Source organism: Plasmodium coatneyi, chromosome 2 (assembly GCF_001680005.1).
Source record: "Plasmodium coatneyi strain Hackeri chromosome 2, complete sequence".
NCBI classification, from domain to species: Eukaryota; Apicomplexa; class Aconoidasida; order Haemosporida; family Plasmodiidae; genus Plasmodium; species Plasmodium coatneyi.
The window spans coordinates 876,029-888,685 of NC_033557.1; the positions used below are offsets into that span (position 1 = coordinate 876,029).

Below are 12,657 nucleotides of genomic sequence, written 5' to 3' on the forward strand. Positions count from 1 at the left end.
ATTATCTACAGCACTATAATACTAACCATAATGCGGCCTTAAATAAATATCTCAGCGAAGTAACAGGAGCGAAGAAATTTATGGACGCCAATTGTACGGGGAGAAAGGCAAATAATTTCTGTAAAGATTTTTGGAACAAGCATATGGAACAAATTAATAATAAACTAACAAAACTGAAATATAAATTGGATTCTCTACAGAAAAATGCAGCTCAAGCAGCACGCCCTGCCATGGACACGCATTGTACGGGCGGAACCACCTGTAGTGATGAGTGCTGTAAGAACTTTTGCCCAAGTCATAAGGAACAAATTAATGAGAAACTAACACAATTAAAAATCGCATTAAAATCTGCAGAAGAAAGAATAGCGCAGAACCAGCGTGAAGCAGAAGCTGCACTATCTGCAGCAAGAGCAGCAGCCACCAAAAAAAAAGACGAAGCCGTAAGTAAAGCCACCACCACAGCAAGCATCACCTCTATACTCGGAACCTTAGGATTAACAGCTGTTCCCTTCTTATTATATAAAGTAATGGCAGTTAGTATTTATAAAAGTGAACATTATTATTAATATACACCCTCCTTTCTTTCCTTCCCCTCTAAACCCTTTCTTTTCCTCCTATAACCCTCCCCTTTCTTAGTATACTGAATTACCTTCCATGATAAGCAACACTTTTGGATTAAGGAACAACAGCAACAGAAAAAATAGAAGGAACAGAAGAAAAAGATCGACTGAACATCACCACTTGGACGAGTTAACGGAGGAAACTTTTACCATAGGTCCAACAACAGAGAATGATTCAACATACTTGTCCACAACAACGGATGATTCCACCACAGTATATTCTTCTGCACCATATACTGCACGACCTTCCAGGGGAGGAGGAATAAATAATAGTACACGGGGTCGCGGGATGGTAGGTTATCAAAACATGTAAACGTAACACCAAGGAGGCAGGGGAATGATTCCCTCCTTTCAGTGCGGGGAAGGCACAAGTGACCATAGAGCTTATGCAGTGTAAAGAGCAAAAATGGTATTTCCCCCGTTCTTTTCCCCTTCCTTCTTTTCCTTTCCCCTTATTTCCTATTTTTTCTTTTTCTTCCTTTCTTTTTTTTTCGTTTTGTACTAATTTGCTTATGTTAATGTGTAACCAATATAAGTGGAAGAAAAAAAATTTTCCTCCTTTACTTTATTTTGATTTGTTTGCAACTACCCTTACTTAAGATCCAACATGCTTATTCATTTTCTTTTAAATTTTTATCCCTAAAATTTTTATTTTAATTTTTTTTTTTTTTTTGTGCATAAATATTTTTTTTTATCTTAATAATTTTTTTTTCCCGTCCTTTCCTTTTAAAGTTCTAATCATGGCCTTTGAAAAGGTGCTCCTCTAAATTGTGCGCGAAGCTTACCGCGAAGATTCTCGCGAGGGTCAGGAGTGGTTCGCGCCCCCCTTCTTCTATGTTGCACATCTTTTTAGATGCAATTCTATGAAACGGGAACAACAATCCATGCATAAAAGAGAAAGGGAAGCCGCGTTTCATTCCCTTTTTTTTTACTGCAATTTAGGTATAATATTATCCAAAAAATTGTCCAAAAGAAGAAAAAAATGCCCTAATATAAATTTTGTCACACAGGAAAAAATGCAAAAAAAAAAAAATTGTCCAAAAAAGTAGTCCAAAAAAAATGCCCTAATATAAATTTTGTCACACAGGAAAAATTGCGAAAAAAAAAGCATATGCGCGAACTTACAAGCATGCACATATATATGCAAATTTTACAAGCCGTGCGCTTGTATTTTCACACAAATGTGTACCACAGAAAATATAACAGATTTAAAGCGTCGCATTATAATATTTGGCATAACCATGCGAATTATGTGTTCCTCCCCCCTTTTTCTATGTGTTACCTCCCTAAAAAATTTTATTCGGATCTTGGCACTGGAATTTCAATCCACTTTTTTTGTGCACAACTTCCGTTAAAAAATTTTATATTTGGACTTTTACAACTATAGAATTTCAATTCACCTATTTTGTGCACAACTTGCGAACAATTCTATTTTTAATGGGAAACTTTTAGTAAGCATAATTCTGTGTTGTGATAAGTACACTAGTGTGCGCGCTCTTTCCGATCATTCCAACTTTATTTTCCCATTTTGGCAACTAATAAATGTTTTCACACAATAAAATATGAAATAATTAGTCACTCTGTGTTCGTGCTAGGTACGTTTTTATATTTTGTCCCTATTACACAACTGAAGTTTCTGAAAATTTATAACTTATGAATATGAATGAAATAAATGTAAAGAAGGGTCCCTTTCACAGTTTTTTTGTTATATGTGGTAATAACGAAAATTTCTACGAGCAATGCCCCCCAAGGGAAAATTAAGCTAAATGATAGAATTCAGGTCTTATGAGCTGAAGTAAATGGATTCCATAGAATCCCTTTTGTTCTTTATAATTTTGTGAAAAATAAAATCCCCCCTTTTTCTAATTCGTTTCGACGTTCTTTTTTCTGCCGAATGGGGGGCGATGCTGATAATTACTTTTTTTGACATATTATCCAGGTAGGTGTACTGAATAATTCATTTTAAGTTCATTTTTGTGCATAAAAATAGAAGGTTGTCACCTTGATGAAAAAGGGGAAGGGGATTTAGGGAATGGCAACATTTGTGCGCAGAAGAAAAGTATACACATCTTTCACTATTGTTTAATATTTTTCCATTTTGGCAACTCACAAAATTTTATTACACCGTGGAAATATAGAAATTGATCACACACTCTCTGTGGGTGCGTGCGCACGCTAGCTAAGTTTTTACACATTTTGTCCTCATTATCACAACTCCTATGCCTTACACAATGCATAACTTATGAATATGAATAAAATAAATGTAAAGAAGGGTCCCTTTCACAGTTTTTCTGCTGTTATATGTGTAATAAATAATGGCGAAAATTTGTATGAGCCATGCCCCCAGAGGAAGGTGAATTAAGCTGGATGACAGGGTTCAAATCTTATAGGATGGATTTAAATGGATTGAGTAGAATTCTTTGTTCTCTTGTAATTTCGTAAAAAAAAAAAAATAAAATACATTTATGTATAATTTGTTCTTATGTTTTTTCGTCGATTAGGAAGCTGACAGTTCACTTTTTTTTGCGATATATTATTTAAACAGTTGTACTAATCTGTTGTACATTAATTTCTGTGCATGCAGGAACGAAGGAAGAGGATGTTGTTTTGTTACCTTGATGAGGAAGAAAAGGGGGGGAAACGTGCTTATGCCCATACAGAAGAGAAATATACACTATACTTGCCCATAGTCCATAGTATATTCTTGTAATATGCGCAATACACGAAGTTATATAGCATATTTCTAGGTTATGCTTGTAACAGTTCTATATAAGTGAACATGAAATTTATATCAAAAAAAAATTATTTTTTTAGAGCAATACACGCAGGAACCTCACACAAGTTATAATAATATAAGGAGAAGTAAAAGAAGGAAGGAAAGAAAATCAAAAAAGAGAGAAATATATACCGCATAACACAACACGCGTTTCCTATCTAGAACTTACAACCCTATCATCTTCTTCCGATCTTACGGTTCCTTCATCCCAAACAACGGTTCTTCCCACCTTCTATGCCGTGTATATTCAATAAATTAATATACTTCCATGTATATAAATAATAATATGTACATTTGTGTATAAGCTAAATTCTGGAGTGAATTATACTTCATAAAAAGAAAGGTGAGAAGGAATATAAATATTTAAATAAAGAGGGATGGAAATTCCGTATGTGTGTTGTATTATAGAATGTAATTATAGTGAAGAATTGAAGTAGTATACTCATTTTATATTCATTCAGAAATAGGCGAAGAAAACAAAAAAAAATACAGGTGTAAGATTGAGTATATATTATATTGGACAATATACACATAAATATTAAGGAAGAGAATCTATACCCAATTTTAAGAAAGAGGGAGGAATAAAAATGGCAACGGTAAGAATAAATGTTATAAAACAATAAGAATAAATGTGGATTGTCTCATATATAAGTATTTCATGTAAATATTATAATATATACTGAAGTATATATATATGTATATATGCGCAATATAACGCATATCTGCACTATTTATTCTAGGTACAGACAAACTGTTGGAAGGAGGGAAGCTCCCAATCCCGATATAAAAAACTTCAGGAGGCAGCAGCGGATAATAGTAAATGTAAAGGTTGCAGGGCCACAGTAAAAAGCACCTTAGAGGGTGCTCTGGATAGATATAGGTCAGTGGAGAAAGAAGTACCGAAAATTATGAATGCCTGGTGTTATATATATACAAGAGGGCAGGGGGGAAAATCTATGTATTGTGACCTCTTTTACTACTGGCTAGGGGAAATCCTCTTCCGTGAATTGAAGAACGATATATCCGTCCGGGATGTTATGAGTACAATTTACCCAAAGTTGCAGAAATGGAAACATATAGACAATTGCACAAAGACCCTCCCAAAGGTGACGCCAGAGGAGTTCGGACACCTAAAAACTCTGTACCACTATACACAGGACTACAGTGAGGTGGAAAGAAGAATAAATACAAAAGATGAGCCATGTGCAGAGGAATACAGAAAATTCCTGGAGGGGGCTCGTAATGCCTATGGGGACAGGAGCAGCAAGTGTGCACAGCAGAGCCAGCGCGCGGGCGGATACTGCGAAGAAATAAAGAAAGTATTAGATGGCGCCGGTGGGACAATTAAACACCCATCAGATCTCTTATCCCTGTTCGAAGGTAGGCTGACTCCTTTAGAAAGTGAAAAACTGAAGGATGTAGCCGTAGAAACACCATCAGGTCAAAATAAAAAAAAAAAAATGAAAGAAAGGAATACAAGGAGGTGCACCCCCCTTATGCACTCACCCTACACTTGCTTTCAGTGATCCATGATTACATAAATGACTAATACCAATTATTCCCCTTTTCAGATAATGAACAACCACAACAAGAAACTCCACCTGCAGCAGTACCACCAACACAACCAGAACCTGCAGAATCAACATCTGCAGAAAAAATATCTGAAGCAACAACACCCGCACCTCACTGCACCTTTACTCAGTTAATCCTTTAATTATTTTCTTTCTGCTATAGGTGAACCTCAAGATAAGCAGGAGGAAGTTCAGGGGAGTTATGAAGAGAAAGAGAAGAAGCCGAAGGGGGACGTAGATGTATCAGCACCCAAAGTGGAAGGTGACCTAAAGGGTCCAGAAGTGGATATAGATGTATCAGGTTCCAAAGTGAGTATAGATAGTCCTGATGGGGGCGCAGAGTCAACTATCCCAGGAAGACAGAATTTTGATTCCGAAGCAGTAACATCATTATCAAAGGAAGATGCAAGCGCCATGATAGGCACTACCGTCGATCTTACCACCCCAATCATATCCTCAGTGCTGGCAGTAGGTGGAGGATTGACATTAATTTCCTTCCTCTTGTACAAGGTAATTAATGAATTATTCATATGACATTGAATAATACACGCATATCCATCATAGTATTCAAAGGAAAAAATATTCATCATTTCTGTTGTTCGAACCACAAAGGTCTAACATGCACAATAAATGTGCATCGGTGAAACATGTTTCCGCCATTCTTTCACTATATTCCTTTTTTCCTTCTTCCTCCTTATTTCATCCCTTTTCTCTTCAGTACACTTCTATATTCCGTGTGAAAGATAAATCCTCTGGAGAAAGGAAAAAAGGTCCGCCAGGTATAACTTGGACATACAAACTGAATATTCCACCGAATACTCCACAGTAGCTTCCACAGCATTCGATTCATCGGACACCTCTACACATTATTCAACAGAAGAATCTACCATATATAATGGACTACACAGAAAGAGAACAAATAATAGACCAGGTCATCACCCAAGAAATATAGGTTATCAGAACATGTAACACCTGGATGGAAAAGGACGGAAGGGGAATGTTCCCTTCCCATCCTCATCCCTTCGGAGGAAGGAAGGGAGGGATATAAATGACCATCATGAAGCTTATATGCAGTGTAGGAAAAAAAAAAAAAGAGACACTTTCTTCTATTTTCCTCCATCCTTTTCTTTCCTTCCTTCCTTTTTCCTTCCATCTTTTGTTCATATTTCATTACTTTTTTCCCTTCCTTCCATTTGTAAGTTTGAATAAGCACATAAGGAAAGGAATATCCCCAGAAAGGGGCGCGGAAAAAGGAAAAAGGTGCTGACCTCCTTTAAAGAAATATTCTTGTATTTTAAAAAAAACAAAAAAAAAAATTTTTCAAGTTAAAAAATTTTTGTAACAAAATGAATAGGCATCTTTTTTAATCCGCAAAAAAAAAAAAATTATCCCAAACAAATCACAATAAAGTGAAAAACAATATTTCACTTCCACTTATATTAATTACACATAAACATGTAAACACATTTAATACACAAAACAAAAAAAAAAAAAAGAAAAAATATTTAGTACACCCTAAACCCTGAACCCTGAACATGAAACCTGTTCCTTAGGAAAACATTCCATAAGAATATCTTCCTTAGGAACAAAGTCTTCCTCCCCTAAACCGGGAACCTGTTCCCTAGGAACACCTTCCCTCAGGAACAAAGTCTTTCCTCACTAAACCCTAAACCTGGAACCGCAAACCCGGAATCCGAACTTGGAACCTCTCCCTTAGGAATGTCTTCCTTAGGAACATTTTCTTCTTTTATGAATTCGCTTCCCATAAATTCTCGAACCAAAATTTCAAAAAAGTCTTCCTTCGTCGAATGGAGGTCCCCTTTTTGACATTCGCTTAAGACTTCTAAATGAATATCAATAATCATGCGGCGACGTACACCACGGCGACGACCAACAGCACGTTTTTTCCTCCTTTTTATAGGCGTAGAACGAGGTTTGCGCTCCTTTACTAAGATATATTCACGTGGACCAAGGTGCTCATCCACATGGTCAACAATCTGCTGTTCTAAGGATGGACCACGTAGTTGATAAGCTCTTCTGTAACGTTTTCTTCTCTTACGAAGCATTCCAAAGTACTGAACAAAAAAAAAAAAAAAAAAAAAGGAAAGAAAATGTTTCTTTAATAGGGGTGCGAAAATTTTGTTCACGCAACAGTAATTACTACTACAAAAACCCAAGTGTAAAATCCTACATACACACACCCTAAAATGTGAAATCCTATACACACACACCCCTAAATTGCAAAATCCTACACACACACTCCTTAAATGCAAAATCCTGCATACACAGACCCTAAAATGCAAAATCCTACATACACATCCCTAAAATGTGAAATCCTACATACACCCCCCTAAAATGCGAAATCCTACACACACACCCCTAAAATGCGAAATCCTACACCCTTTTTTTTTTTTTTTTTTTTTTTCTTTTCTTCTAAGAATGATTTTTTCATTTTTTTTCCTTTTTCTTTTTTTTTACCTTCCAAACTAAATAACTCATAACGGAAATACCAAGCACGGCAGGAGCAAGAGGGAAGTAAGGAAGGAAGGGATCGATTCCTTTCTTGGCAGTAAGTTTTGCAGCCTTGGGTGTCCCTAAATCAGCTTCACTTCGTCCCCCAGCTCCTTCACCCAGACTGTGACCACCCCCTTCTTCACCTTCCGATAGAGCTGGATAAGCACTTGGAGCAGCAGGAGCGCGTCCATTGTCTTCGGTGGCCGGTTGGACCGCGCCATCTTGGTCCTTGGTGGAAGGTTGGGAAGTTTCTTTACATATGTCGTCCAAAGTTTGCTTTAGTCCTGTTCCATCCTTTTCGAGCATATCATCCATTTTACTCTTCATGTTAGTTCCGTCTTGGTTGCATGTTCCAGTTGCTCCACCTGTTGTCCATAGGTCCGTTCTCACGTTTAGTGGGCAATTTTCATAACTTTTATCCCTTGTGCAAGTAACACAATTAGTATCTATGCCATTGCATGGAGGTGTGTTCTCTTTAATTTGTTCACTTTTGCTGAAGGCATCTGTTATAACATTCTTGTCTATACACTTCTGTTGTTCCATTTTATCTGCGTATAAGTTCAGGAAGGCGCATGCGATAACTTGATCAAATATTCTGTCATTTTTCTTCTGGTTTCCGTAAATCTTGCTCGGATCTTCCTGAATGCCGTATATATGCTGCAAACTTGCTGTAATAAGCTCACATGCTTTTATATTCGCTTCCATCGTTGTTTGATCAGTCACTGTAATGTTTTTACACAGATCTTCGTCGGTTTTCTTCTTATTCTTCATAGCATTAAACAGTCCCCTAAATACGCGTCCAACGTCCTTATCCCCCCAATATGCACACTGTGCACAAACAAGAAAAAAAAAAAAAAATGGAACATATATGTACACATTTAAATTGTGTGCATGATTTATGTTTGCCTCTCCTCCCCCCTTGTTGTCATGTGTATAAGGAATACTATTCACTGAAATGACTTTGACAGCTGTGATAATTAATGTTCCCTTACCCAGTTTTGTGTTGAATATCCCCCTTTTCTGTCTATAAACCATTGTGTTGTTACACATTGTGCACGTTGACATAGGTCAGTCTTCTTGGTACAGTCCTCACTTGAGGGTCTCTGCCTCGGTGTGGCTGGTCTTCTTGGTGGTGGTGGATGTTGTTCGGGTTCGGGTGGAGGAACAACAACTTCTTCTGTGACTTGTTCTGAGACTTCTAACAATTCTTCCTTTTCCACCTTTTTTTCTTGCGCCTGTTCTAATGCTTGCTCAACTTCCTTAAGAATTCCTTGCAGGTCTTTTAAGCCACTGTAACCATTATTTATTTGGCCCTCCCCTCCCTGATCATGGCGTGCACGGTCTAAACCCTCTGGTCCTTTGAGCTGGTACTTTTTTTTACCCCCCGTGCACCATTCTTTCTTGTGAGTTTTTGCTCCAATCTTATGATATAACACACTTGTGAGCAATATTTGTTGCGCTTCACCTCTCATATCCTTCTGTCCCGTATAATAAGGAATGTTAAGTGCATTCTCATAAGCACATTCCACATACTTATGATCCTTAATTAATCCTCCTTTAAGTTTTCCCCTTACTAAATTCACAACGCTAATGGCACGTTCTATGATTTCCTTAGGGACACAGAACCAGTCCATATACCACATCCATACTTTTAATAAATCACATAAGGGAATATTTTTTACTTTCTTCTCACACGGTGTTTTCCCGTTTTCGTTTTTATATTTCTCTGCAACGCCTGTCGTCAATATTATATTCTTTACCATAATTTCACAAAACTCCTTATTCGTGCTCAGGTCTACTCCGTCCTTAGGCTCCTCATCCTCAGGAGGTTCGCACAGTGCTAGCATGCTCCCTAATTCCTTATAATTATTTTTCTCCTCTTGTGTTACACCCTCCGAAAAACGTGTGAACCATCCCTCAATAGTGGCTGTAAGGAAGGAATGTTAGGGGTGCAAGGAAGGATTGTTAGAGTGTTAGAAGGAAGGTTGTTATGGGGTGGAAAAAAGGTTGTTAGGGTGGTGGTAGGTGGAAGGAAGGAAAGGGATGGTATAAGGAGGTCTAAGGAAGGAAGAAAGTCTAAGCAGGGAAGGAGAATCTAAGGAAGGGGTCTAAGCAGGGAAGGAAGGTTGTGTTAGGGGTGATAGGGTGGTAGGATGATGGAAGAATACGTTGGTATTTGTTCCTTCTCCTTCCCCGTTCCCCCTTCCACTTCTCGGGTTTTTTCTTTATATAACCTGTTCCATTGGGGGAGGTGGATGAGGGGTTGGAAGGTGGATATATGTCTCCCAGTGCTTCTTTTATTTTTTCGTCCTTATCGATTTTTTCCTTTAACATCTCCTCAATTCGGTTACTTCCCATTTTACAGTTTGAATAGTTTTCCTGTTTGCACTCAAAACAGTCAGGATCACCATTACATGCAGTTGCCTTAATTTCTGCACTTTTACTGAAGGCATGATTTATGCCTTTATCTATGCTTATTATCTGGGTACAAGATTTTGCCTTATCCTTTAATTTCCTTATGAGTTCATTTAATATGATACATGCCGCAGTGGCCCTAAATATTCTATTATTCTTCCTGACCTCATGGCCCTTTTTGTCCGTGTCCTCTTTAATTTCGTAGATATGTTTTAATCCTGCAGTGATGAGCATACACGCGTTTCTATCTGCTTCTGTCCACTTGGTGCCCTGTCCATTAGGCTTTTTACAATAGGTTTCTTCCATACTTGATTTATTCTCTGATATGTCTTTAGAGAGTGGATTGATCCTATTCTCGATTTCCTTCCATACTTGGTCCTGTCAATAAGAAGAAGGAAAGATAGAACATGTACATATATTTAATACCTATACGGAACCCTTATTCATTCTTCGCTTCAATAATATACATTTTTTTATGTCTATTTGTGCTGCCTGCGATCATAATGAACGGTAACAATACTTACCCAGTCGTTACTCTTCCCTCTGCCCTTATTCCAGTTGTCGATAACATCCTTTAAGCGACCCTGTAAGTCAGTGTCTGTACAAGTAACTTCTGTAAGAAAAGGGGAAACAAAAGTAGAAGTAGGAATAAATAGTACACAAGGTAATGGAATAATGGTAAAATGGTGGTACAGTGGAAGGGGCATCTCAACCACCCCCTAACAACCCACCAACCATCATGGTAGTCGTTATGGTGGCAGGTGGGTTGTATTAGGTGGTTGAGGAAGTCCCCCTTCCAATGAATACAAAAAGTTCTCCATCTTTACCTTGCCTATAGGGAGGAAGGAAAAAAAAAAGAATAGAAGAGTATGAGAGAGAAAAGAGAATACTTTTTTTTTTCGTACAACTACTTTCTAAAGCATATATATACATATATATATATGTGTGTACATATATATATAAGTAATCGTAATCGTAACCATACCCCTCACTTGGTTCATGCGTTACTATTACATCGGGTACTCCTGGCTTGAGAGTTAGTACAGTGAATCCCCTTCGACGTCGAGGAGCTCTTTTAGTTTCATTGTTTGGTCCACCTTCTGCACTACGAGCACCATCATCCCCCACTTTCTCCGTATGGTCTTGTTGTAATTTACTCTTTCGTGGAGCCATTCTTTCTTTTCTACCAGTTCTTTTCAATAGAATCGTTACTTACTAAATGGAAAAGAGTATTTCACTAAGTACTTACATATGTGTACAACACAATGTACACATACATTCATTCCTTACGTCCTTTTCTTCTGAGAATACTTTTTTTTTTGTTCTTTTTTTTTTTTTTTTTTTTCTTCTTCTTCTTCTTCTTCTTCTTCTTCCTAAAGGAAGAGAAAGCAACCTTCCTTCCACCAATCACCCCAACAACCCTCCCTTCCTCCCTCCACCCTAAGAATCATCCTTCCACCCCATAACAATCTAACAACACCTTCCTTCTTTACACCTTCCACCCACATACTACCCCTGAGTGCACCCCCCTACACACTTTCTTCCCCCTCTCCTTTCCTTTTTTTTTTTATTTTTTTCTTTTCTTCGTTTTTTGTTTTTTTTTTTTTTCCTTTTTTTTGTTTTTTTTCTTTTCATTTTTTTTTTATTTTTTTTATATTTTCTTCTCAAAGAAAAAGTGAACAACTTTCCCTTCCAGCCCTAAAACCCAAATTTACACCCCACTGCACACCTTCCCCTAAGTATACTTCCTTCCTTCCATCCCTAAGAATCTTCCTTCCACCACCTAACAACCTTACATCGACCCCTAAGAACTGAACCCCCCTACACACTATCCTCGCTTCCTTCAATTTTTTTTTTTTTTTTCTCCTTTAAAAGAAAAGTGAATAACCTTCCACCCCTATCAATCTTCCTTCCACCTTCGAACCACATAAAACTCCATACATGTGCACCCTTCTGCACACTTTCCCCCCTCCCTTTTTTTTTTTTTTTTTATCCTTAAAGGAAGTAGCATCCCTTCCTACCATCTTATACACATTCCTTCCACCAACCACCCCTAACAACCTTCATTCCACCTACCATCTTAACACAACCTTTCATCCGACCTACTACCCCTAACAACCTTACTTCCAGCTACCACCTACCACCCCTAATATCCTTCGTAGTATAATCTTCTACATCCCTGGATCAGTAACAATTTTAAAAGGAGCAGAGTAAAGGAAAGATTTACGAGACGACAGAACTTCGACACTTTAACGGAAGATTCTTCTGCACTATATTCAACAGTAGCAGACACTTCCACAATAAGAGACTTGTCCACAACAACAAATTCCATGACAGATGGAGTATCTACCATCTATAATGGTAGATCACCACCACTACCACCCAGAAGTGGAAGGGCAAATAATAGTGCGCAAAAAAGAAGAAAGAATGTTGGTTATGGTCGTATGGACCGTTGAATGTGGTGTTCCCATCTCCACACACAACCATCTCCTAAAAAGGGGGAAGGAAGGATGGGGATGATGTTCCCCCACTACTACCACCTCCCAAAAAAGGGGGGTTTCCACATAACACTCAAAAAGGAAGCGTCTAAGGAGGAGGAAGGAAGGGAAGAGGTCTAAGGAGGAGGGAAGGAAGAAAATGGTCTAAGGAGGAGGAAGGAAAGGGATGGTCTAAGGAAGGAAAAGGAACAACTTCATTCCTCCTTAAGAGGGGAAAAGAACAACATTCCCTCCTGAAGGAAAGGGAAAGAAACTACTTCTCA

General features: G+C 37.9%; 2 protein-coding genes across 2 annotated transcripts; both read right to left on the minus strand.

Moving 5' to 3' along the window:
* Positions 1 to 6,604: 6,604 nt before the first annotated feature.
* On the minus strand, positions 6,605 to 8,516 carry PCOAH_00003970 (SICA antigen; the record flags this gene model as incomplete). Its single annotated transcript, XM_020057212.1, has 2 exons — positions 6,605 to 7,042; positions 7,446 to 8,516. 2 exons carry the CDS (start codon positions 8,514 to 8,516, stop codon positions 6,605 to 6,607), a joined length of 1,509 nt encoding a protein of 502 aa, XP_019912604.1.
* A 54-nt stretch (positions 8,517 to 8,570) lies between these two features.
* On the minus strand, positions 8,571 to 11,069 carry PCOAH_00003980 (SICA antigen; the record flags this gene model as incomplete). The annotated part of the gene is made up of 6 exons (XM_020057213.1): positions 8,571 to 8,603; positions 8,654 to 9,408; positions 9,650 to 10,274; positions 10,329 to 10,388; positions 10,421 to 10,509; positions 10,889 to 11,069. 6 exons carry the CDS (start codon positions 11,067 to 11,069, stop codon positions 8,571 to 8,573), a joined length of 1,743 nt encoding a protein of 580 aa, XP_019912663.1.
* Between the last annotated feature and the right edge of the window lie 1,588 nt (positions 11,070 to 12,657).